The 27,189-nt window shown below is 48.0% G+C and overlaps 3 protein-coding genes across 7 annotated transcripts in view; 2 read left to right on the top strand and 1 right to left on the bottom strand.

The window, feature by feature from the left end:
* Positions 1-5,016, top strand: part of slc31a1 (solute carrier family 31 member 1) — a 55,214-nt gene extending 50,198 nt beyond the window's left edge. For all 4 annotated transcript variants that reach the window (XM_085965883.1, XM_085965885.1, XM_085965887.1 and 1 more), the window contains exons 4-5: positions 2,592-2,760; positions 3,584-5,016. In XM_085965883.1, the coding sequence (XP_085822009.1) occupies positions 2,592-2,760; positions 3,584-3,785 (371 nt within the window). In that variant the 3' untranslated portion in view covers positions 3,786-5,016. The remainder of the gene's footprint in view (positions 1-2,591; positions 2,761-3,583) is intronic.
* A 9,505-nt stretch (positions 5,017-14,521) lies between these two features.
* cdc26 (cell division cycle 26 homolog) lies at positions 14,522-25,739 on the bottom strand. The gene is made up of 2 exons (XM_085965891.1): positions 25,567-25,739; positions 14,522-15,082 (listed from the first exon to the last, which is right to left on the bottom strand). The coding sequence occupies exons 1-2, from the start codon at positions 25,714-25,716 to the stop codon at positions 14,909-14,911; spliced, it is 324 nt and encodes a 107-aa protein (XP_085822017.1). The 5' UTR covers positions 25,717-25,739; the 3' UTR covers positions 14,522-14,908.
* The window catches only part of prpf4 (pre-mRNA splicing tri-snRNP complex factor PRPF4), a 43,959-nt gene continuing 42,489 nt past the window's right edge, over positions 25,720-27,189 (top strand). The window contains exon 1 of one of the 2 annotated variants that reach the window (XM_085965888.1): positions 25,720-25,826. The gene's annotated coding sequence lies outside the window, so the exon portion shown is untranslated. Of the gene's footprint in view, positions 25,827-25,873; positions 25,982-27,189 lie in introns of those variants that run through there. The other variant, XM_085965889.1, reaches the window with a different exon arrangement.

Here is a 27,189-nt window from a genome sequence, read left to right on the forward strand (position 1 = left end):
GCATTGGAATGTCTGGAGGTTGATAAAGGTGCTATAGAAATGCAAGTCTTTTTTTTAATGGGATGGGAAGGAGAATAATGACTATTGATTAAAATTAACTGACTATTGATGTAATGGGGTTTGATCTGTGATTGAGTTTAACTAATCGAGTTTAACTGGGATCTCCTGTTGAAAACAGGAATGACCATCTGACCTAAAATATGTATTGTATTTTTTAATTTTGATATTTTAATTGTGTGAAACCCTGCAAATCTGGTGAAGTCAGTGAACCTTCTAACAATTGTGTGGGGATTTCCAGGACCCACCTGAAATTCAAGAGTTCGGAGAGCCTAGAAATTGTAACCCAGCCTCTGGTTCCACTGTTTCACAGAGTTTGATTGTTTTATGGTGCATTGTTCAGTATGTCAATTGTAGCTCCCTCACCTCGATCGCTCCCCTGCAGCAGTTTCTTCCCTGTTGGCCTGATGGAAATTTAAACTAAAACATAAACAAACAAAATCTGTGCTGTGTCTTCCTCCCCCAGGCCCCCCCCATTATATTTCCATCGCTTGATGACAGAGGAGAAACATGGAATAATTTTTTTTTTTTTTTTGCAAGTGATTATCAAGGCTTTAACACTGACATTTAAAAGGGAATTGTATAAGTATTTGAAAACAAAGAATGTGAAAGGTTATTAAGATCGGGCAGGGAAATGAGAAGAAAGAAAGGAGGAATTGCATTTTTATAGCGCCTTTCACGACCTCCGGACGTCCCAAAGCGCTTTACAGCCAATTGAGTACTTTTTGAAGTGTAGAGAATGTCAGAAATGCGGCAGCAATTTGCACACTGCAAAGTCTCAAAGATCATCTGTTTTAGTTGAGGGATAAATATTGTCCAGGACACCGGGGATAACTCCCCTGCTCCCCTTCGAATGGTTTCATGGGATCTTTTATGTCCACCTGAGGGAGCAGATGGGGCCTCGATTTAATGTCTCATAGAAACATAGAAGATAGGAGCAGGAGTAGGCCATTCGGCCCCTCGAGCCTGCTCCGCCATTTAATGAGATCATGGCTGATCATCCAAATTCAGTACCCTGTCCCTGCTTTCACCCCCTATCCCTTGATCCCTTTAACCTTAAGAAATATATCTAACTCCTTCTTGAATATACTTAATGAATTGGCCTCAACTGCCTTCTGTGGTAGAGAATTCCACAGGTTCACCACTCTCTGGGTGAAGAAATTCCTCCTCATCTCTGTCCTAAATGGCTTACTCCTTATCCTTAGACTGTGACCCTGGTTCTGGACTCCCCCGACCATCGGGAACATCCTTCCTGTGTCTAGTTCTGTTAGAATTTTATAAGTTTCAATGAGATCCCCTCTCATTCTTCTAAACTCTAGCGAATATAAGCCTAATCGACCCAATCTCTCCTCATACGTCATTCCTGCCATCCCGGGTATCAGTCTGGTTAATCTTCGCTGCACTCTCTCCATGGCAAGAACATCCTTCCTCAGATAAGGCGACCAAAACTGCACACAATACTCGAGGTGTGGTCTCACCAAGGCCTTGTACAACTGCAGCAAGACATCCTTGCTCCTGTACTTGAATCCTCTCGCTATGAAGGCCAACATACCATTTGCCTTCTTAACTGCCTGCTGCACCTGTGTGCTTACCTTCAGCGATTAGTGCACAAGGACACCCAGGTCTCGTTGCACTTCCCCTTTTCCCAATCTATTGCCGTTCAGGTAATAATCTGTCTTCCTGTTTTTGCTACCGAAGTGGATAACCTCGCATTTATCCACATTGGGCAGATGCATGGCAAATGCAGTCTAATCACCCAACCTGTCCAAATCATCTGAAAGACGGCACCTCCGACAGTGTAGCACTGCCTTAGTACTGCACTGGAGTGTCCGCATGGATTATGTGATCAAGGCTCTTGGAGTGGGGCTTGAACCCATAACCTTCTGATTCGGAGGTGAGCGAGTTACCAACTGAGCCACAGCAGAGTAGACAGACTCCTGGTCCAGATGGGCTGTATCCTGTGCTATTGATCCTGATTCTATGATTTCAGGCTCACACATGCAAACTAGTCACTGGTGAGGTACTGGAGGGTCACAGCCACCCATGGAGCTGTAACTAGAGTGTGTCAACACCTTGGGGAGAGGGGACACCATCAGATGGAAACATGGAGAAAAATGTTCCGTGATTAAGCTGGCTACAGCTGGAATCGGTCAGAACCTTCCCATTTAACTAGGCTGGATTCCACATGCACCTGAACTGTCCTGCGGCTGAGGCACCACCTTCCGATGACCCAGAGACGTTCCCAATTGTCGTCATCGTCCCCATCATGTGTCCTTTGCAGCAAGTATCTAATTACCCCATTTAGCATCTCCTGAGTCCAGGAGCAACACTTGACATTGAAGACAGGAAGTAGTGTTTTGTCACATTTTGAGTTGAAATACTCTTGCTTCCCTTTTCTCTCTCCCCTTCCACCCATGTGCCTGTGGTCTCTTGACCATTAAATAATTCCTAACTGTAGGTCAAGCCAATTGTCATGTTTCTAACCCTGGTCTTTGTACAACATTCCCTTCCCTTTGCTGCTTTCTCTTCTGCAGGGATGGTCGGTGCCTGTGTGGTTGTATTCATGTTTGCGCTGATTTATGAGGGGCTGAAAATCAGTCGAGAATGTTTGCTACGGAAGTCGCAGGTTAATGTTCGCTATAACTCCATGCCTGTTCCTGGACCAAATGGATCAATGCTGATGGAAACGCACAAAACTGTTGGGTGAGTGAGGGAAACACCTAGTTTGGTACTGAGCTAGACAGGCCAGAATGCTTCCCTGGGTGGGGGGAGTGGTGGTGGGTGTGCTGCAGTTGGCCACAGCTACCCTGGGCGCTCTCTTTCTCTCTTTTCCCCCCCCCCCCCCATGGGCCCGGTTGCTCAGCAATGCCCCCTGCTGAAAACTGCAAGTGCTAACATCTTTTGAGGACAGACTCGGCAAATATACCTGTTTCAGTCGAATAGCCTGCTGTCTCACTTTCTGGGTGCACACATGAGCAGTAGTCTCTGTTGTGAGGTATCGAGGGGCTGCTGACACCTGTAGAAGGCTGGCCTGGTATGGGCCAGTGCCCTCAGTGGGGGGAAAGGGATACAAAACCATTGGGCTGTAGCTATGGGGCAGTACTTCTAATGTAAACTGCTTCCACTTTTGGTTGGTTGTAAATTAAAAACAACATGTTATTGATTGGGAAATGTGGCTAATACCTTCTGTAGCTGCAGGGAGATGCCCCAATTTGGATTTCAAACTCGGAACCGCGGTCGTGGATGTTGATGCGGAAGGAGTTAGCAGTTGTTAAATACAGCGTCAGTGGAGTATTGCAGTGTAACCCGGATGACTTTCAAGTCCGTTGTACACCCTGATTTCACTGTGACTGAAAAATGGAGTTGGGCAGAAGTTGGAGGAAAAGCAACAGCTTTTCCGAACCATTGAACAGGGTGGAAGCGGTGACTGCTGCGTTGCACGTGTGCTCACAAGATAGTATCGCTTGCCCACTCGCTCCCGCACAGAGCCGTGGCTTTTCACTGACTCCGTTCCCTTTGTTCACAGACAGCAGATGTTCAGCGTGCCCCACCTCATCCAGACCATACTGCACGTCATACAAGTGGTCATCAGCTACTTCCTCATGCTGGTCTTTATGACCTACAACAGTTACCTCTGCATCGCCGTGGCATTGGGGGCGGGTGTTGGATATTTCCTCTTCAGCTGGAAGAAAGCGGTGGTGGTGGACATCACAGAACACTGCCATTAACGCCGGCAGTGGCTAATCGTAATGGATTGCACTCCCCAGCACTTTGATTTGCCAAGTGGGAAATGACCATTGAGCTGGTTAAAAACAAACACACACACACACACACTTCGTTCAGACTCCAGTTGAAGGATTGTCGCTCAAATCATTTTTTTTTTGCTTCACGCCTTAATTGCTGACAGAGAGCAGTTTGCCATATTCCTTGCTGCAGCCTGATGCACGAGCTCGGGTATTGGTGCTGGAGCGGCCACTTTGGACTTTGTTTTTACAGTGAAGTGTGCCCGGAATCTTCAAATGATGAGCCATTGCTTTACCTGGAGTCGCTCGTGAAATCTTTGCAAGGTCATCTTCTCTCCGATGGGATTACATAAAACTCTCATCAATCAAACCATCTGCATTGAATTCCCCATTTGATTGTTGTTATCCATAATCCCAGTGATTACAGTTAGAAGTAGTTACGCCCATAACTGTATCTTTTTGTATTGATACGGAGGATCAGTACGTAGACAGAAATGATGTCATATCTGAGTGAGACTGAGAGCTTGGTCTGTGGTCTCTCTCCCCTCCCCTCAGTCTAGGTGAACAGTGAAGCTATTCTTTGGAAACTCTTTTAAAAAAAAAATAAAATAAAAAATCTTAATCCTTGCACAAAGGAGTTGTACCCAGCCGAATACTATCTGGACCAAACTTCACTATTAATGATGGTCACTTCATAAATAGTTTTTTTTTTTAAATTCTTGATCTCTGTTGTTTCCATCACTAAACTATCAGTGGCAGACTGACAGAAATCTAATGGCAAGACATTTTATTTGTTTGGGTGACATTAAGAATATTTGATTCTTATTTTAACAATTTTTCACTTTTTAAATCTAAACCCAGAAACACGTCTATGTGTGTGTGTGTGTGTGTGTGTGTGTGTCTTCTGCTCTTACCCCTAACCCACCCCACCACTCAGTCCCCTGGTTCTCAAAATTGATACTTGTATCCTTGATTCATGAAATGTTTTGTATTTGTGCTGATTGAATTGTTGTAATTAAAAATAAAATTATGTATTGATTCCAGGTAGATGTGCGCAGTCGCCTGGTGTTTGTGGTAGGAATCTTCCTCACTGTTGGCCAGGAGAGTATTTATACTAATGTTAATCGGAGGACTGGAGACTCCTTTTAATTGTTTCTTGGATGCTGCTGGGCCTGCACACGTGCAGTACAAATAAAACAAACTTGTCCAGCACCAATAGGAATGAATGTATTTCTGAATTTATTTTTAAAAATGGTTCGATTTTAATCAGCTGGTGATTACAATAAGCCAGAGAAACTCAGTAATGAAGAGGTAACTGTAGGCTTGGCCAGTTATATAATTGGTCTGTTATTCCTGCGTGTTTAGGTGGGGGAGGGAAGAGATCAATCTGGTCCTTAAAACTACTTGGCAAGTTTCAGTTGCAGCTGTGAAGATTTGAAAGATTTACAAAACTTCCCCCCCCCCCCCCCCCCCCCTGCAGATATTCACAAGGATTACAAAACTAAGTACAGATAAGGGAGGCCATTTGGCCTTGTCTAGCTCATTCTTCCACAGAAACCTACTGTTCTGCTAAGAAGGAAACGGGTGTCTGTCCTGTTTCAAATAATTGACTCGTGCTGAAGCTCCACGGGTGCTGGCTGCTCTCCGGTACCTTGCTCAAGTAGCCTGAACAGTTGAGTTTGCAGGCTGCTCCATCATGGGGAGCATCACAGCTGAGTCCGAATACTGTTCACACCCACGTATGTGCACCTTCCACCAGGATGGGTTGCTTGGCTCATTTTCCACCCACCCCCACACCAGGATGGGTTGCTTGGCTCATTTTACCCCCACCCCCCTCCCATTGTCTAACAATGGTGGTTGCAGTACACCCACTCTCACCTCAATTGAGATCAGTGATCTCTGTAGTTCAGTAAGATCGCAGTGTATTTACCCACTGAGTCATTAGGTAGTTACACAGCCTTATATATAAAAAAAACACTACCCGCCTAAAGAACTCAAGGGGCTGCACCCCTCTTTCTTCTCCTCCCCCCCCCCCCCCACCAAAGTAGGGGTGAAGTGCTGGGGAAGCAAGTAACAATCTTCCAGTTGGGCAGCAGAACTAGAAAATTGCAAACTGACTACCCTATCAGAGCTGCTGATTACTCCAAAAACTACTGCGGATCTCTGGCGCCCTACTAGGTCGGTGACAGTAAATGTGTTGCACCTAGGAATAGCTTCAGTGGGTTTAAATAAACACTCGTGTTTTGTAACGGTCGCATAGTACCTGACGCAGCTGATCGTGCATTGTTTGGATTCAAGCAGCTTGTGAGATGTGGCATTATGTTGACTGGGATGGGGAGGACATACTTGGAGCTCCAGGTCACGTGTCCCACACAGGAGTCTCATTTCATAGGTTTTTAATTGTTGTTTGCTGATGATGGGCTGATTGTCCACCAGTCTTATTGGTACTTCATCCCATGTCCCATTATTCATTAGTCTGTCTTGTATTTCCCAAAGAATTGATGTATGGATTATGGCTTACAGAAGGAATTATGGGATGGTGCTACTGTCCAATACCTCAGTTGCAGCTCTGACCTGATCAGCATTAAATGGGTAGAACAGCCATGTTAGGTGATTGCTCCAGGTTAGAATTTCTGGGGCCACCACTAGGTGACACTATTATACTCTTAAAGTACTATAGCCTTTTTACAAAATATGCTGCCATCTAGGGGTACATTTGAAGCTTGCTAATGGGGACACTGGGGCAGGAATGACACCACCTTATTTCAGATCTATGCTTGTTACTGTTAATGGTGTCTCCTGAACTCCAGTATCATTACTATTTAATTGGCTTTCTTTGTGTTCGCACGCATTGCCTCCCACCAGCCTATTGAAGGACATCACTTTTTATGTTATCTGTGCTGCATTTTCTGTTCCAGGCGAACATATCAATGCACCTTACCCTGACTTTGTGAGGGATGAGGTCTGAGTGCAGCACAGCAGTTGTGGCAAACATGGTTGCACATTGGCCCCTTGGTATTAACCGGTTTAGTTCTTTCTTACCTATCTTGACCACATTTTTACATCTTGTTCCTCCCCATTTCCCCCCCCCCCCCCCCCCACTCATACCTTTGTCTCTTGGTCTTTTGAACTATGATTGCTTTAATGATAGTAATTTGCTTTGAGGGTTGGGTGTTTGGAGTGGAGTTTCTTTTCCTGGTCTTGCAGAAAGCTACTAGTTCATGACACTCCAAATCCTGACCAGAATGGAGATGATTGAGTAATGCCCCCGTCAATCAAGCCTGGAGACACTGCTGTAAGTGACTGGGATTGATTTTACACACACTATTTGTATTATGTAGCTATCCTCCACTCACTGCATTTTGCTGGGAAAATAATCCTGCTTTTATCAGGACTTTCAGTCATGAGTTCTGTTTGCTGTAGTTTATAGACTCTGTTTAAATAGACTCTGTTTGCTGTAAAATAGACTGCTGTGAGTCCTGCCTCCAACTCATTGGCTAACAGAGGCGTCAGTAGACACAGTGGTTCACGTTTGTCTATACTGCAGCTTGGCTGACACCAGGATCTGCGACGTGCAGTCGGCTGACCCATGTCACAGTGCACAATGACCCTCGGGCTGGCCAGCAATGAATGGCGGAGCTCTGCATTTAGGTGCACGCACAGTGTTCCTCTCCTCTGGCACTTTTATAATAAGAGTGATTTGAAGGAAGCATCTACATTTCTCAAAACAAATCATTTAAAAAAACAAAAAAAAAACATTCCATTCATAAAAGTTCCCAAAAGGACCAGTGAGAGGAACCCGCTGGGGACTTTTAAAATGAAACTTGGCTCCAGACTGGACGTGCGCTTGGAGTCTCTCACTGCTTGGCTTTTGTGCACTTGAATGTTGGATCAGGAGCTGACAGGAGTTATACTTCTACTTCTTTCACATCTGTGCACCCAAAACTGTCTGCCCTTGATGGGAAGTTTAGTATAGCTGTAAACATCATACCTTCACTTTGCTCTGGTGCAAAGTGCATTTTCCTTCTGGAATGAACAGTTATCGTACTTTTTATATTGAATATAAATAGTGAAAGAATCTGACTAGAAAGTACTGTACTTGTGTTTGCAATATGTCATTTTTCTTTGATTTGTCAATCTTGTTTAAGGTGTTGTATGTCACCTCCCTTCAGAATGTGGTGAATTTTTCCTCAACTTTTATTTGAAGTTCAGTGCCTTTGGTTATCTCCTCAAAACACGTGAGCGATGGTCACCACTGTTTACGCCTTTGTCTTGTAATTTGATTTCTTAGTCCTCCGAAGCATTAATGACTGCTCTCCCACTCCAGCACGTTCAGTGTTGCAATGTTACCTCGGTGGTGATCTGTCCTATAACCAGTTCTTTTCTGAGAGACTGTATAATACAATTTTGTTTTGCTGGGAAAATCATAATATATTGTATCATGCTTATTTCCAATAAACTTTTTAGTTTTTATTATCTTAAACTGTGCCTTTAACTTCTCTTGTTGATAAAGCACCTTGCACACTTTACACCCAATTGCTGGAACATTCTGCTCGCTGTCAGCTCTTAGACCTTGGCATGTAGGCACTGGTGAACAATGTGAACGATCACCAGTGTCCCAATGAGATGGTGTAAATAAACTGCTACTAATACAGGAAACTCTCGTTTAAACGGCACCTAAATATCCGGAACGCTCTATTAACCGGCAAAATTCTCACTCCGAAAACAACACCTCAATAACCGGCAATGTTGCCGAGTCCGAGTCTCCCGCGGTGGCCGAGTTAGTCAGTGGGGGTAGTTCTCCAAACTGCCACTACTCGGCGTCTTGGCACTGTCGGGAGTCGGAACACCTCAAAACCCCTGTAACAGGAGTCTGACTCTCCCGCGCTGCCGGTAGTCTCTTCTGATCCGCCATTTTACAGGGGTACTGTGCATCTCCCACGCTGCTGGTAGTCATTGCATTGCCCTCAACCGGCAGTACTGTACTTAATCAAGCATCTTCCACCATCCATTTAACACAACATTCTGTAGGTGAGTACTCAATTACTGTATACTGCACATTTCTTGATTTTTAAAATTTTTCTTTGTTAAAAATAGCCTCGGTAGATAACCCGCTCCGTCATCCGGACTTTTATCAACCGGCAACACGCCGGTCCCGTCGGTGCCGGATACCAAAGAGTTTCCTGTGTGCAAAGATATCGGTTACTTTACATCCCATAAGGGGTTTTGATAGAGGAAATAGGGAGAAAATCTGACCAGTTTACTCTTCTCACAAAGGAACCAGCCACCCGTACCTGGTCTGGCCTACACTCTGGCTCATAATGGGCCGTATTTTCTGATTGGAGGCTTCCCGCGTGCCTAGGCACTTACCTGAGGGCTCCTGAGGTGCGTATAGTTCCAATGCTGGGCCTCTCCACCTCCAATTGCGCAGGGCCCACGTATCCCAGGGGCGCATGCGGTTCGCAAGTGTCCCTGGGATCACGTGGACCATGGGGAGCCAATCCAAAAAGGGAATCTCCCTTCATACACTTGACAGATAGACCTGTCAAATATATCACAGAAATCACAGAAACCCCAGTGCAGATAGAGGCCATTTCGGCCCATCGCCGAAGATCACCCCAAAAACACTTCAAAACATTAAATACATTTTTTTTTTTTTAAATCACATTTTTAAAATTAGTTGACATTACAATAAATTAAATATTTTAAATTTAATTTTTTGAAAAAAATTGAGTTTTTTTACAGGGCTAAAAATAAATTTACCTTTGGTAAATGACTGAAATTTTAATTTTTCAACTCTTATCCTGGTAAAAGCAGGCCTTACGTCTGCTTTTACCGGGCGTAAGAATTCTAAAGGTTTTCTGCGGGCGGAGGGGCTCCAGAAAGCGGAACTATCCACCCGCAGAGGCCCTTCTCCGGGGCAGGTATCCGATCTATCAAGAGCATTCTTGACCGATCGGAAATGCCGGTTTGCTGTACATGCCTGAAACCGGCATTTCCTATGGCCCTACGGGTGTGTACACAGCTTGTACACACCCGTAGGGATCGGAATATCCGGGCCACTTATGTGGTTTATTCCTCGTGCCCTCTGAAGTGGCTTAGCAAACCACTTGCTCAAGGAGAAAGCCCAACAGCTGCAGAAAATAGGAATGGGCCGTAAGTGCAGTTCCCTCGGTGTCACCCACATCTCGGTCAACTGGTTTATAATTCTGAAATTATACTGAATTGCTGACACCTGGAATTTCTCTGATTTATATTCGGAGTACATTCCTGGGAATGCTACAACTAGTCTCCGTGCCGCTGGATTGGGAAGGAGAGAAACGTACATACAGAAAGGATAGAAAAGGCCCAATCATGCCTGCTCCCTCCAGGCTTGGCACAGCCATGAACACAATAGTCCGATGCAGTCAAACAAATCAACTGTACTCCTGATTCCTGGATCTGTTGTGGACATGAGGGGGGTCAGCTCTGATGGTTCCCCTCTACCCCCGCATTGGAATTTATAATTCAAATGATGACAGGAATGTGTGCTACTTATTCATCCGTGGTGTTACACACGGGAAGTTAAGACCAAATGTACTCGAGTGGAGTCACAAATTCTGTCCATGCTTTTATATTCCATCAAATTCTTATGTCAACATTTATAACAACTGCTTATATAAATGCATCTTGCTATAATTACATTTTTTTCTCCTCTTAACCTCTCTTCTTCCTCTACCCTTCCCTCCTGCCTGTTACCCTGTCTTTTTTTGCTTTTAAACTTTAATTAAAAAAATTAAAATGAGGCAATAAACTGCCTTTCTCTCGGACTCATGTTAAATATTGTAACCTCTTGTATAGGTGCAAACCATTGGCATTCATTTTTTCTAACCGTCAACAAGGTACAAGTGGGGATAATTAGTTGGCTTCGAAATTCAACTGCCATTTTTGTTTGAAAATTGGACCTTGGCATCAACAAAGAGACTCTCTCTCTCCACTCTCCGTTTAATACATTTTGTAAAATTCATAACACAAAAGCTTCAATAGATGTAATAATCTCTCTTTAACACAGACACACATCGACACTGATTCTTAAAAAAAACCCATAAATTTTACCTCAAGTAAACTTTTGAAATTTGTTCCCTCATTTTTCAAAATTATTTGAAGAAAAACTACTGAGCAGAAAGTGGAAGAAAAATATTGCATCAGCACAGCTGCCTGTACAGTACGGATATATCCAGTGAAATTAGGCACACTGCCTATGCTTAGACTGCGTTATCCAAATTCGGCTCCGTCACGGGTCCAGGTAAAAATACCAACTCCAAGCCCAGGCTTTTGAGAGAGGCTTCAAGCGAAAGGTATGATGCAGACAATTCAATGGATATATTTATTCATGTTCATTTGAACTATGACATTTTTTAACTTTCGACATTAGAAAATGGCAGCTGGAAAACAGCATTTTGGGAGAACTGGAGGAATTCAGTGGGCAGATTGCAGAATCAGAGTAATGAGTTACATAGGAGCAGGAGTAGGCAATTCAGCCCCTCGAGCCTGTTCCTCCGCCAGTCAATTGGATCATGGCTGATCTGTTCAACTCCATTTACCCACCGTTGTTCCATATCCTTCGATATCCTCACCCAACAAAAATCTGTCGCGTTCTGTCTTGAAAATTTCAATTGAACCAGCATCCAGGCACGGGGTAACTCCAGCAAGCTCCCAAACCGCAATGTGATACAGGAAACTCTCGTTTAAACGGCACCTAAATATCCGGAATTCTCTATTAACCGGCAAAATTCTCACTCCGAAAACAACACCTCAATAACCGGCAATGTTGCCGCGTCTGAGTCTCCCGCCGTGGCTGAGTTAGTCAGTGGGGGTAGTTATCCAAACTGCCACTACTTGGCTTCTTGGCGCTGTCGGAACACCTCAATACCCCTGTAACAGGAGTCTGACTCTCCCGCGCTGTCGGAAGTCGGAGCACCTCAATACCCCTGTAACAGGAGTCTGACTCTCCCGCGCTGTCGGAACACCTCAATACCCCTGTAACGGGAGTCTGGCTCTCCCGCGCTGCCGGTAGTCTCTTCTGATCCGCCATTTTACAGGGGTACTGTGTGTCTCCCACGCTGCTGGTAGTCATTGCATTGCATTACCCTCAACTGGCAGTACTGTACTTAATCAAGCATCTTCCACCATCCCTTTAACAACATTCTGTAGGTGAGTACCCAATTACTGCATACTGCACATTTCTTGATTTTTTAATTTTTCTTTGTTAAAAATAGCCTTGGTAGATAACCCTCTCCGTCATCTGGAATTTTTGATCAACCAGCAACACGCCGGTCCCGGATACCAAAGAGTTTCCTGTAATGATCAGATAATTTTTTATGACGTTGAGTGATAAATATTGGCCAGGACACGGGATAACTCCCCTGCTCTTCTTCGAAATAGTGGCCGTGGGATCTTTTATGTCCACCTGAGAGAGCAGACGGGGCCTCGGTTTAACATCTCATCCGATAGACGGCACCTCCGACAGTGCAGCACTGCACTGGAGTGTCAGCCTAGATTTTTGTGCTTAAGTGTGTGGAGTGGGACTTGAACCCAGAACCATTTCAAAAACCTCAATTAGATCACTCCTTAACCTTCTAAATTCCTTTTACATAGACAGCTCCGTAATAAATGTGGAATTTAAAAGGGGGGAAATAACTTGACACAGTGTGACAAAAGCTGAACGGGAAGTCAAGTAGTGCATGCAGATGGAAGTTTTTTTATGAATGTACATTTAAAATATAAAATGGCCTTGATGTGTGTGTGACCGCAAACGTACTTGAATATACAATGGCTCCACAAATGTTTATGGAAGTACTTTCTTGAGAACACAAAACAATAAGACACCTCATATCTATTTCCACCAAAGAGAGTTCTGTATGTAAATCAGTGTTCGCCGGTCAAATTCCTTAGTCCCTGTTTTCCTTTGAATGTTTTACTACTGTAGTTTTTAGTGGGGAACTAGTGCTTTTTTCAAAAGGTGAAATCCAACTTTAATAATAAAACCTCAAATGTCTGAAGCCAAACAATCTCCAGTGTAAAGCAAGCTTACAATTCTCCCCGCTGGCAACACTTCAAAAAAAAACTATACATTTAAATCTGTACACTGCCAAATTTATTTTTGGTTTGCATCTATCACCTTTAGACTGAAGTCAGACCTCTATCACACGGAGAGCATTGCACAGAGACTAAGCATGGCCTCATAATGAGGGCAAAACAAAAATAAAGTAGGTGAGTCACCCCGTGCCATGCTTGTGCATCTTCCAGTTTAAAAAAAAAAAAAAATCATTCTGCGGATGTGGACGTCACTGGCAAAGCCAGCATTTATTGTCCATCCCGAATTGCCCTCGAGAAGGTACTGGGCCGTCTTTTTCAGCTGCTGCAATCCGTGAGCGGAAGGTGCTCCCACAGGATTTTGACCCAGCGATGATGAAGGAATGGCGATATATTTCCAAGTTAAAGACTTGCATTTATATAGTGCCTTTCACGACCACCGGACGTCCCAAAGCGCTTTACAGTCAATGAGGTAATTTTTGAAGTGTAGTCACTGTTGTAATGTAGGAAATGCGGCAGCCAATTTGCGCACAGCAAGCTCCCACAAACAGCAATGTGATAATGACCAGATAATTTGTTTTTGTTGACGTTATTGTAATAATGAATATAACCCATGGGTTAAAATGCAAGAAAATAATATCCAAAACATAACAGAACATTAAAAACATCACCTTAAAGGGGCGGGTACTGATTCCCACCCATGAAACACTAACTGCCTCAGTGAAGTTAAAGCGCATGGAGGGTAGGGCAATTCACTGCGTGTGTGTGTATGTGTGAGAGAGAGTGTTAAAGGAGTCTTGCACACCTTTGTGCAATGCTTCAGAGTCACAGGTGAAGCCCAGAAACAGATCATGCTAGCCATCCGGAGTGTCCAGTGCTTCCACTACGTCAGCCAATGCGAGTTACCTAAGTGGGACTTATGCCAGGCCCTCCAGCAAACAGTGTATTTCACAGCAAAGTTTACTTAGAGTCTATTTAAAGAGTCTCTACGAACTGCAGCAACTTCTCCCGATAAAAGTAGGGCGATTTCACTCGCAAAATGCAGTGAGTGGAGGATAGTTACATAAAACAAACTGCGTAAAGTTAATAGCAAAATACTGCAGATGCTGGAAATCTGAAATAACAACAGAAAATGCTGGAAATACTCAGCAGGCCAGGCAGCATCCGTGGAGAAAGAAACAGAGTTAACGTTTCAGGCCTGGGACCCTTCATCAGGGAGAAGGGATTGTTGATGTGAGGATTGGGTCGGTATCCGATTCGCTCGTTTATCTTCTGATGAAGGGTCCCAGACCTGAAACGTTAACTCTGTTTCTCTCTCCACAGATGCTGCCTGGCCTGCTGAGTGTTTCCAGCATTTTCTGTTGCGTAAAGTTAATCCCAGTCACTGCAGGCGTGATTGACGGGGGAATTACCCAATCACCTCCGTTCTGGACGGGTCTTGAGGTGTCACAAAGGCAGTCCTAACAGTCTCAGCCACAGATTGTGCAGTGTAGGGAAGGGGAGAATAACAAACCCTGGATTTTCTGATCGCTGTTACTTTAACGCTGGCAGTAATCCTATGTGTTAAAATAACGCTGATGGGAAAATCCAAGCTAATTAACCCTCACCTCCCTAACCGCAAAATAAATTCAACCGGAGAATTAATGGATACGTAAGCATCAGATACACGTTTATTATCCTTGTTATTGTTGAAATGACTCCATTTGTGTGTAAAATCCAATGTGGTGTAGCAATCAATTGGAGTACATAACAATACAAGCCATTTCTAATAAAATCGAAACATCAGGTCATTACCCCTTTATAAGACACTTTGTGGAAATATTTACAGAGTACATGGCTGGGTCAGTGATTTTCACACCATTTTAATCCTACATTCGGCACTATCCTCAGCAGGTAAGCCAGCAGTGCACCAAATCTGCCACAGAACACTGACAGCTGCAGGTCCTTGAATCCACGATCCTCGAAATACTCAGGTACAGGTTCCGGACCCGGGTGAACCTGCCCACTCCATGTGTGTCCCTGCCAACAGGCCATCAGTGGAGGTTCCCGAACAGGGAGAAGGGTTTGTTGATGTGAGGATTGGGTCGGTATCCGATTCGCTCGTTTATCTTCTCTCGGACTTTGGCGTCGTCTCTCGCTCCGTTCGCACTGTCCACATCACTGGAGCTCACCATTTCGCCCTCCTCACGCTGCTGCTTCTTCCGATTCTGCAGACAGACCAGACCACATTTGAGAGTTTACCAGGTTCGCCCATAGCTCCTCCAAACACAGGTTCTTGGGGTTAAACACTCCAGACAGAAGCTACAGGCACTGCTTAACTTGGAATCAAATGGGAAATAAACCAGAAAACCAACTGAGGTCGGGGACTCGGACAAAAACCAGGCTTTAGGCCCCGCACCTAACATTGTTAAAAGCTCTCAGGAACCTGAGCATCACCATGACTGTTGACTCTTTTTTTTAATAAGTCAGCCAGATGTCTAATATGTGGAAGCCCATCACCATGGCTAAGAGTCTCCAAACCAAGCCAGTGAGAAATCTACATACACGTTTGCCCAATGCAGGGCACATGCTTTTCCCCATGAGAGTAGGTACAGGCTGGCAAGAGCAAAGGCTTAGGGAATCCGAGTACACGCAGGGATCCTGCTGGAGTTTAACCAGCTAAAATCATGCAGCACAGTGGACTGATAAGTTGCATGCTGCTTGTCAAGCCAGGACACCATCCGTGGTTTGTAGGGTTATGTGGAGCTGATAGAAGAATGCCAGTGCCCAGGCTGAACCTTCAGGTCCCAATAGTAAGCTGGACTGGATGGTCAATTACTAAGTGTCCTGGATTAGTGTGGACCTGCTTGGCTCAGGTATCAGATTACAGACTCTGTCACACAGGGATGATTCAGTTCCAATCTTCCATCACCAGATTTGTTGAAACCAACTCGAACCCCGGGATTCTGTTTATCTTTCCCCTCCGCCAACCCTCTCCCCAGGAGAGTAGCCACTAGTTGGTCATTAGACAACCGACAAACATGGGTTTGAGTACTCGGTAAGGCGACTGTAAACAACAAGCACTGTTCATAAGTGGCATGGTGAGCAACACAACTCGCTGTACAACAGGCGAATGCAATTCCACCATCTTCCAGAATACAACACAGCACAGACACACAATCTATCAGGTAGGTGGAGGTGCTTGCCTCCATACAACCCAATCATGGTAGGCTGCAAATGTGTGTGTTCTCATATCCGGCCTCCAGCAAGGCCTTCTCACAGCTGTTGTCCCAAGTCTTTGAGTTTTCTCATCAGCTAAATGAGACATCCACCTTCAGCATGCTGGAAGTCTACCCAGGGCTGTTTGATGTTCTAGGCATCTAATTTCCAGGGGTTCTCATCGCCCATTGCCTAATCCAGGTTTTCTGGGAGGCTTTAGCAAGGACATGTGGCCACTATAAGGTGAACTCCACCGCCCCCCCCCCCCCCCACCCCCACCCCACTCAAGGTGCTCAACCACAGAGCAGTGCCATCTCCCTGCAACTATTTTTCTACAAATCCACCTTGGTTTCATCTTCGAACGTGCACACGGGTTGAAGGAAGCCCTTTCGTCACATGCCTAGGAGTTGTGAGCAATAAAGGAGAACTGTCAGCACAAGTTTTACGTGCTACAAGTTTAACCTGCCTTGGGACTCTGTTGTCATTGAAAAATGACAAGATCAAATCACCTTTGGCCCCCTTCTCAGTGTGGACTCAAAGGGCTGAAATTGGTATCCAACAGGACCCAAAGGTATTGATATGAAAACAACAATTCAAACATGTACCCCTTGTATTCTCCACTCAATACTTTTGAGACAACCTCTTGAACTGTGGAATGACAGGCAATACATTTGGGTGGACCAACACCATATCTTAATGGTTATTCTATTCAAGATAATGAGTAAGTGCAGTAGATCCCCAATTGAGTCTGTCAACAGTCCAATATCAGCTGCATTAAGGAAAAAATCACAGGATTGGGGGTAATATTCTGGCATGGATAGAGGATTGGCTATCTAACAGAAGGCAGAGAGTTGGGATAAATGGTTCATTCTCAGACTGGCAATCAGTAACTAGTGGTGTTCCGCAGGGGTCAGTGCTGGGTCCCCAACTCTTTACAATCTATATTAACGATTTGGAGGAGGGGACCGAGTGTAACATATCAAAGTTTGCAGATGATACTAAGATGGGAGGGAAAGTAGTGAGTGAGGAGGACATAAAAAACCTGCAAGGGGACATAGACAGGCTAAGTAAATGGGCAGAGATTTGGCAGATGGAATACAATACTGGAAAGTGTGAGGTTATGCACTTTGGCAGGAAAAATCGTAGAGCAAGTTATTATCTTAATGGCAAGAAACTGGAAAGTACTGAAGTACAAAGGGATCTGGGGGTCCTGGTGCATGAAACTCAAAAGGTTAGTATGCAGGTGCAGCAAGTCATTAAGAAGGCCAATGGAATGTTGGCTTTCATTGCTAGGGGGATAGAATATAAAAATAGGGAGGTATTGCTTCAGTTGTACAAGGTATTGGTGAGACCACACCTGGAATACTGCATACAGTTTTGGTGTCCATACTTAAGAAAAGACATACTTGCTCTCGAGTCAGTACAAAGAAGGTTCACTCGGTTAATCCCGGGGATGAGGGGATGGACATATGAGGAGAGGTTGAGTAGATTGGGACTCTACTCATTGGAGTTCAGAAGAATGAGAGGCGATCTTATTGAAACATATAAGATTGTGAAGGGGTTGGATCGGGTGGATGCGGGGAAGATGTTCCCGATGATGGGTGAAACTAGAACTAGGGGGCATAGTCTTAGAATAAGGGGCTGCTCTTTCAAAACTGAGATGAGGAGGAACTACTTCACTCAGAGGGTGGTAGGTCCATGGAATATGCTGCCCCAAAAAGCTGTAGAAGCTCCATCATTACATAAATTTAAAACAGAAATAGACAGTTTCCTAGAAGTAAAGGGAATTAAGGGTTACGGGGAGCGGGCAGCAATTTGGACATGAGTCTAGGTTCGGATCGATCATGGCCCTGTGGGTAGCGGAGCGGGCCCAGGGGCTGTGTAGCCTGATCCTGCTCCTATTTTGTGTGTCTAATTCTGTTAGATTCAGGAGATGGTTCTGTGATAGTGGATTGGCGGTTAGGATCAGATCAGCCATGATCTTACTGAATGGCGGAGCAGGCTCGAGGGGCCGATTGGCCTATTCCTGCTCCTATTTCTTATGTTCTTATGCCACAACTTTCAGATATTCTGTGATGAGTCCTAATGATGCTATCCAACATCATTGATGAAGACATCGAATAGATTGGATTACAAACTTACCTCTCTCTTACACTTATTATAACATAGCAAACCGTCTCAAGGCACTTTACAAACCAGAACTGGATGCCAAGTGTTTGGAAGGAGAATTCGGGGGGGGGGGGGGCCCAAAGACATGGTTATATATTTTGAAATTGGGAAGAGATGTGTCAAGGCTTTGGGAAAGGGGTTACAACACTGTGGTACCTGGGCTTAGGGGTGGAGCCAGGGGCGGAGCCAGCTGAGGCATGCCCAGACATGTTCTGTACAGGCAGATTAGTGGTTTACCACAAACACAAAAACAGGCCGTTCAGCCCATCCAGTCTGCATCTGTGTTTTTCTCCACCTAGTCTAATCCCACTCTCTTGTGCCCATTTCGAAACAACGACCCAATTCCCTTTGGCTCTGCTTTGGTAACAGGGAATCCCACATTCCAAGTGCTGACTCCAGGCTCTGCCACAGGCGGTGGTGTGGAGGACCTGGGGCAGAGAGTGAGCTTGGGCAAGCGGTCGCAGAGGTAAAGCCAGGATCTCTTTTTTAAAAAAAAGGAAAGACTTGCATTTATATAGCACCTTTCACGACCACCGGACGTCCCAAAGGGCTTTACAGCCAATGAAGTACTTTTTGAAGTGTAGTCACTGTTGTAATGTAGGAAATGCGGTAGCCAATTTGTGCACAGCAAGCTCCCATAAACAGCAATGTGATAATGATCAGATAATTTTTTTTTAAGTGATGTTGGTTGAGGGATAAATATTGGCCAGGACACCAGGGAGAACTCCCCTGCTCTTCATATAGACTAGCACCCGTCAGTAAGTAGAGAATTTCTTGAGTGTGTCCAGGATAGTTTTCTACAACAGTATGTGCTAGAGGTAACAAGGGGGCATGCCATATTAGATTTAGTAATGAATCATGAGCCAAATTTAGTCAACAGCCTAACTGTGCGTGAACATTTATCCAATAGTGATCATAACATGATCGAGTTCAACGTAGCTTTTGAAAGGAAGAAACGCGAAACAGGTACTAAGATTCTAGATTTAGGTAAGGCCGACTTCAATGGGATGAGGCAGAGACTGTCCACAGTAAACTGGACAAATCTGTTAATGAGTAAAACGACAGAAGATCAGTGGGAGATGTTCAAAAAAGAGTTTAAGGTGATACAGAACCAGTTTATACCCGAGGGGCAAGAGCGCTACTTGCCAAAGAAAAACAGCCATGGGCGACTAAAGGGGTAAGAGACAGCATAAAACTAAACGAAAAAGCATACAAAAATGCAAAAAATAGCACAGATCCTGGCGACTGGGAAAGATACAAAGAACAGCAAAGGGCCACAAAACAGATAGTAAGAGCTACAAAAAGGGAATATGAAAAGAATCTTGCAAGGGATATCAAAATCAACACAAAGAATTTTTACAATTAGGAAAAAGAGGGTAGTCAGGAACAATGTTGGCCCCTTAAAAACTGAAAGTGGTAATATTGTTCAATGATAATAAAGAAATGGCGGACATGTTGAATAATTACTTTGCGTCAATATTTACAGTAGAGGAAGAGCATGCCAGAAATCCCACGGAAACTAATATTGAATCGGGGACAGGGATTCGTTAATGTAAGTAAAATAACAGTAATGAAGAAAATAATGCTACTAAAGAGTGACAAATCCCCAGGACCAGATTGTTTCCATCCCAGGGTTTTAAAGGAAGTAGGTGAGCACATTGCAGATGCCCTAACTATAATCTTCCAAAGTTCTCTTGATTCAGGAACCATTCCTTTAGATTTTGGAAAACTGCGCATGTCACTTCGCTATTTAAGAATGGCGAGAGAGGGAAACCAGGGAATTATAGACCAGTTAGCCTAACATCTGTTGTTGGGAAATTACTAGAGTCTATAATTACAGATAGAGTGACTGAACACCTTGAAAATTTTCAGTTGATCAGAGAAAGCCAGCATGGATTTGTGAAAGGTAGGTCATGTCTGACAAACCTGATTGAATTTTTTGAGGAGGTGACTAAAGTAGTGGACAGGGGAATGTCTATGGATGTTATTTATATGGACTTCCAGAAGGCATTCGATAAAGTCCCACATAAGAGACTGTTAACTAAGGTAGATGGAATTGATGGCAAATTATTGACCTGGTTCTGAAATTGGCTGAGCGGCAGGAGACAGGCAGTAGGGATAATGGGCAGGTTGTGGCGGATCGCCACCTAAACGGGCGCAATCCACTTTTCCGTCCGTGGACAATAAATCGGGCACCTTGCCTTTAAGAAGCATGCTGCCTTTAAGGCATGACAAAGGAGCGGGCGTCGCCCTCAGTGTGTACACAAAAGCGCGGGCGTCGCCCCATTCGGGTTTCGGTTTTAGCAGAGAGAAGAGCTGAGGCAGCCATCTCTCAAGAGAATGTAATAAAAAGCCATGTGTTCCTCAGATCGGTTCGGCCTCCATTCGTGTTCCGCGGCAGCCGCAACATTGGTGACCCCGACGCTCAGAACGTATTCCGAGCACTGCAATGGCGGACACGAACGCAGTTTCCGTGAAACTGCCGGAGTTTTGGGAAAACCAGCCCGAAGCCTGGTTCCTCCAAGCTGAGTCCCGATTCCGGCTGCGACACATCACCACAGATGGGATGAAGTATGACTACCTCGTCGTATCACTCGGTAGCTCCACAGTCACGAAGGTCTGGATAGCGCTGCAGAACTCACCAGAGGAGGGCAAGTATGCACATCTTAAGGCCGCGCTCCTTAAAAAATTTACGACCTCGACATACCAGCGAAACTGCCGCCTCCTCGACCTCCCAGGCCTCGGTGACGCATCACCGTCAGACCTCCTCTCCCACATGCTCTCACTCACCGACGAGAGCCCACCCGGGTCCCTCTTCCGCACGCTGTTCATCCGCCAGCTACCTCCCAGCATCCGCCCAGCGATCGTGGCGTCCGGCCTCACGGACCTAGAAGCCCTGGCCGACGAGGCTGACAAGCTGCTGTCCGCTCACTCCAGCCGCGACGTCGCTCCGGACCTGGCAGCCACAGCCTGGGCGCGCCCCTCACCGGCCACCACAAGGCCCAGCCACGGGGCCCACGGGGCCTTCGCGCCCCACAAACCCGGGCTACTGTTACTACCACGCACGGTTCGGCGCCAGGGCACAACGGTGCACACCTCCCTGCTCCTTCAAGTCCGCCCCCGTACCAGCCCCCGCGATGGCCGTGGGCCACGCGGGCTCCCTGCTGTATGTCACGGATGACAAAACCGACCGCCGGTTCCTGTGCGACACTGGAGCTCAGCACAGCATCATCCCGGCCTCCGCCCTCGACATCCAAAAGGGCGAACGAGGACAGGCGCTGGCTGCCGCTAACGGCTCGGACATCCGGACGTACGGCACCCGCACAGTCACCCTCGACCTCGCTGGTCGCCGCTACTGATGGGAGTTCATCACTGCCAAGGTACTCTCCCCTCTCATCGGCGCAGATTTCCTGTGCGCCCACGGCCTACTGGTAGACATCCCTCGACACCGCCTCGTGGACATGAACACCATGTCCCCCATCCTGGGCGCCATGGCCCCCCGTCAACCCGCCGACATGGCGTCACAGTGCCACGCATGACTACTCAGCACTCCTGGCCGAATTCCCGGCCCTCACCAACCCGACCTTCTCCGCGGAGGTCGCCAAACACGGGGTGGAACACTTCATCCCCACCACAGGCCCCCCAGTGTACGCTCACGCCCGCAGGCTGGACCCGGCCAAACTGGAGATCGCGCGGACCGAGTTTGCCACTATGGAACAGCTCGGCATCATCCGCCGCTCCAACAGTCCCTGGGCCTCCCCACTCCACATCGCCCCCAAACCAGGAGGGGGTTGGCGCCCCTGCGGGGATTACCGCCGCCTCAACGACGCCACCACCCCTGATCGGTACCCCGTGCTGCACATTCAGGACTTCTCGGCTAGACTGGCCGGCCGCTCAGTCTTTTCCAAAGTCGACCTGGTACGCGGCTACCACCAAGTCCCTGTCCACCCCGCGGACGTCCCCAAGACGGCCGTAATCACCCCCTTCGGGCTTTTCGAGTTCCTGCGGATGCCCTTCGGCCTTAAAAACGTGGCCCAGGCATTCCAATGGCTCATGGACTCGGTCCTTCGGGACCTGAAGTTCCTGTTCGTCTACCTGGACGACATCCTGGTAGCCAGTTCCTCCAAGCAGGAACACCTCGAACACCTTCGCATCCTGTTCGGGCGCCTCAGCGACCACGGGCTCATCCTCAGCCCAGCCAAGTGTCAGTTCGGCCTGGACAAGATCGACTTCCTCGGCCACCACATCACCCATGCTGGGGCCATTCCCCTGCCCACCAAGGTGCAGGCCGTCCAGCAATTTCCCCGCCCCACCACCATCAAAGGACTCCAGGAGTTCCTCGGGATGGTGAATTTCTACAACCGCTTCATCCCCAAAGCGGCGTCCCTCATGAGGCCCCTGTATGAAGCCCTCCGGGGCAGGAGCGGCAAGATGGCGGTCGAATGGACGGCAGACGTATCAGCCGCCTTCAACTCCACCAAGACCACGCTCGCCAACGCCACCCTGCTCGCGCACCCACGGCCCAATGCCAGAGTAGCGCTAACCACGGACGCCTCCGACCACGCGGTCGGCGCCGTGTACGAGCAGTGGGTCGACGGCGCCTGGCAACCACTTGCTTTCTTCAGCCGCCAACTACGCCCCCCGGAGGTCAAGTACAGCACCTTCGACCGCGAGCTTCTCGCGCTGTACCTGGCGGTCCGCCATTTTCGGTTTTTGCTGGAGGGCCACCCATTCACTGCGTTTGTCGACCACAAACCCCTGACATTCGCAATGGCAAAGACAACCGACCCCTGGTCCGCCAGGCAGCAGCGCCAGCTCGCGGCAGTGTCCGAGTTCACCACGGACATCCAACACGTCTCCGGCCGAGACAATGTGGTAGCCGACTGCCTCTCCCGCCCCGCCATCCACGCCGCACACCTGGCAGTCGACTACGCTCAACTCGCAGCAGACCAGCTCACGGACCCTGATCTGCTTTCCGCACCTACCAACCTACCAGGGCTACGCCTGGCTGACGTCGCCTGCGGCCCGACCGCAGTCACGGTCAAGTGCGACATGTCCCTATCTCAACCTCGGCCCATCGTCCCAGCATTCTGGCGCCGCCGGGTATTCGAGATTCTCCACAACCTCTCCCACCCCGGCGCCCGCGCATCCATCAAATTGGTAGCCAACCGCTTTGTCTGGCGCGGCCTTCGCAAGGATGTGCGTACTTGGGCCAACTCCTGCCTAGCCTGCCAATGGGCCAAGGTGCAACACACGAAAGCACCCCTCGAGGAGTTCACTGTCCCTTCACGTAGATTCGACCACATCCACGTGGACATCGTCGGGCCCCTGCCGCCGTCGCAAGGCCACACGCACTTGCTGACGATCGTCCGAGGCAATTCCACTGACCTCTACCACCACCGCCGACATCGCCAGAGCCTTCGTCAGCACCTGGGTCGCACGGTTTGGCGTCCCCTCCGACATGACGTCGGACAGAGGTCCGCAATTTACCTCTGAACTCTGGACCGCCATCGCACGCAATCTCGGTGTGACCATTCACCGCACCACAGCGTACCACCCCCAAGCCAACGGACTGTGTGAGCGGTTCCACAGATCCTTGAAGGCATCTCTTCGAGCCAGCCTCCAGGACGGCGCCTGGACCGACCGACTCCCATGGGTCCTCCTCGGCCTGCGCTCCGCGGTTAAAGAAGACCTCCACACATCGGCAGCAGAGCTCGTGTACGGCCAGCCGCTGCGCGTACCCGGCGAGTTCCTGCCCACCGCCACGACACCCTGGTCAGCCGACCAGCAACGCCACGACTTCGCCTCACCGGCGCTACAGTTCGCCCCGGTGCCCATTGCCCGGCACAGCGAATCCACCTCACACGTCCTGCTAAGCCTGCACCAGGCACGGTTCGTTTTCGTCCGGCACGACGCCCACCGCGGACCCCTTCAACCCCCGTACGACGGGCCCTACAAAGTGCTACAGGCTGGGGACAAATTTTTCGCCCTACAAGTGGGCGACAGGACTGAAAAAGTGTCGGTTGACCGACTCAAGCCAGCACACTCAGAGCCCGGTGAGCAGGTCCCAGTAGCTCGTCCGCCGCCACGCGGCCGACCTGCCCTCAAGCCAGTACACCCGGCTGCTCCACGCCCGGCCGTTCCACGTCCACCGGCGTCCTACAAGAGCCGCTCCGGCCGGCCCATCAGACCGCCGCACCGTCTCGTCCACACCTCCTAAGCGGGGGGAGCTGTGTGGCGGATCGCCACCTAAACGGGCGCAATCCACTTTTCCGTCCGTGGACAATAAATCGGGCACCTTACCTTTAAGAAGCATGCTGCCTTTAAGGCATGACAAAGGAGCGGGCGTCGCCCTCAGTGTGTACATAAAAGTGCGGGCGTCGCCCTCATTCGGGTTTCGGTTTTAGCAGAGAAGAGCTGGGGCAGCCATCTCTCAAGAGAATGTAATAAAAAGCCATGTGTTCCTCAGATCGGTTCGGCCTCCATTCGTGTTCCGCGGCAGCCTCAACAAGGTCCTCAAATTGGCAGGATGTGACTAGTGGTGTCCTGCTGGGATCGGTGTTGGGGCCTCAACTATTCAGTATTTATTAACAACTTACATGATGGCATAGAAAGTCATGTATCCAAATTTTGCTGATGACACAAAGATAGGTGGCATTGTAGGCAGTGTAGATGAAAGCATAAAATTACAAAGGGATATCGCCAGATTAAGTGAATGGGCAAAATTGTGGCAAATGGATTTCAATGTAGGCAAATGTGAGGTCATCCACTTTGGACCTAAAAAGGATAGAACAGGGGACTTTCTAAATGGTGGAAAGAAAAGACTTACATTTATATAGTGCCTTTCACGACCACCAGACGTCTCAAATTGCTTTACAGCCAATAAAGTACTTTTGGAGTGTAGTCATTGTTATAATGTGGGAAACGTGGCAGCCAATTTTCACCCAGCAAGCTCCCACAAACAGCAATGTGTTAGTGATCAGATAATGTTTATTTTGTTGTTGGTTGAGGGATAAATATTGACCAGGGCACCCCCCCTGCTCCTCTTCGAAACAGTACCCTGGGATCTTTTACGCCCACCTGAGAGGGCAGACAGGGCCTCAGTTTTACGTCTCATCTGAAAGATGGCACCTCCGACAGTGCAGCACTCCTTGAGCACTGCACTGGAGAGTCAGCCGAGATTTTTGTGCTCAAGTCCCTGGAGTGGGACTTGAACCCACGATCTTCTGACTCAGAGACGAGGACAGGTGAATGTGGAGCCTGGCGATGGGACCCCAGGCAGGTGGAAGATGCTGCAATAAGGCCCGGGCCTAAATCGGCTCACCTCCAGCTCCTTCTTCATGCTCTCAAATTCCTCGATGTCGTCCAGTTTCAGTTCGAGCCGGGTGGGCTTCCTCCGCAGCATCCTGCCGCCGACGCGCCAGGAGTCAGACTGGGCGACTAGGCTGGGCAGGCCGCGCTCGCCAGGGCGCATGCTGGGAAGGGGCGGGGAGAACTACAACTCCCAGCGGGCCCCGCGCTGCCTCCCGCCCTCTGAACCGGACGGAGTGAGCGGGAGAGAGCAGCGACCACGGGCAGGCTGAGGTAAGAGGCGCTCGATAGCCGGCGGGGCTGAGCCCAGGGCCCGGGGAGACTACAGCATTGAAGCAGAGGGGAGGAAGGTCCAACCCCCGTGCATCGGCCTCACGCCGGGCTGTGTCGGTCACCCCTTTGATCCGCCGTGCCTGCTCGGCGGGAGGGTGAGTGGGACAGTTCACCAGGCCGGGAGGGAGGTGGAGGTGGAGGAGCTCCCAGCTCCTCCAGCATAGAGTCACAACGGTACAGGAGGAGGCCATTCGGCCCCTTGAGCCTGCTCCACCATTCAGTGAGATCATGGCTGATCATCCAAATTCAGTACCCGGTCCTTGCCCTCTCCCCACATCCCTTGATCCCTTTAGCCTTGAGAAATATATCCAACTCCTTCTTGAATATATTTAATGAATTGGCCTCTACTGCCTTCTGTGGTAGAGAATTCCACAGGTTCACCACTCTCTGGGTGAAGAAATGCCTCCTCATTTCTGTCCTAAATGGCTTACCCCTTATCTTTAGACTGTGACCCCTGGTTCTGGACTCCCCGACTATCGGGAACATCCTTCCTGCATCTAGTCTGTCCAGTCCTGCCAGTTTTAGAAGTTTCAATGAGATCCCCTCTCATTCTTCTAAACTCCAGTGAGTACAAGCACAATCGACCCAATCTCTCCACATACGTCATTCCTGGCATCCCAGGTATCAGCCTGGTGAATCTTCGCTGAACTCCTTCCATGGCAAGAATATCCTTCCTCCGATAAGGCGACCAAAACTGCACACAATACTCAAGATGTGGTCTCACCAAGGTCCTGTACAACTGCAGCAAGACATCCTTGTTCCTATACTCAAACCCTCTTGCTACGAAGGCCAACATACCATTTGCCTTCGTAACCGTCTGCTGCACCTGCATGCTTGCCTTCAGCGACTGGTGCACAAGGACGCCCAGGTCTCGTTGCACTTCCCCTTCTCCCAATCTATTGCCATTCGGATAATTATCAGGCTTCCTGTTTTTGCTACCAAAGTGGATAACCTCACATTTATCCACGTTATATTGCATCTGCCATGCTTCTGCCCAATCACCCAACCTGTCCAAATCATCCTGGAGCTTCTCGGCATCCTCCTCACAGCACACATGCCCACCCAGCTTTGTGTCGTCTGCAAATTTGGAGATATTACATCTAGTTCCCTTGTCTAGAGCATTAATATATCTTGTGAATAACATTGAGTGTCTCCGCTTCCACCACTTCCGTCGGCAGAGGGTTCCAGGTCCTCACCACTCGCTGCATAAAAAAGTTTTTCCTCACATCCCCCCCTGGACCAAAACCTTAAATCTGTGTTCCCCCCCCCCCCCCCCGCCCCCCCGTCCTTGCACCATCAACTA

Source organism: Somniosus microcephalus, chromosome 23, assembly GCF_052327205.1.
Source record: "Somniosus microcephalus isolate GS21.2 chromosome 23, FLI_Smic_1.0, whole genome shotgun sequence".
Classification (NCBI taxonomy): Eukaryota; Metazoa; Chordata; class Chondrichthyes; order Squaliformes; family Somniosidae; genus Somniosus; species Somniosus microcephalus.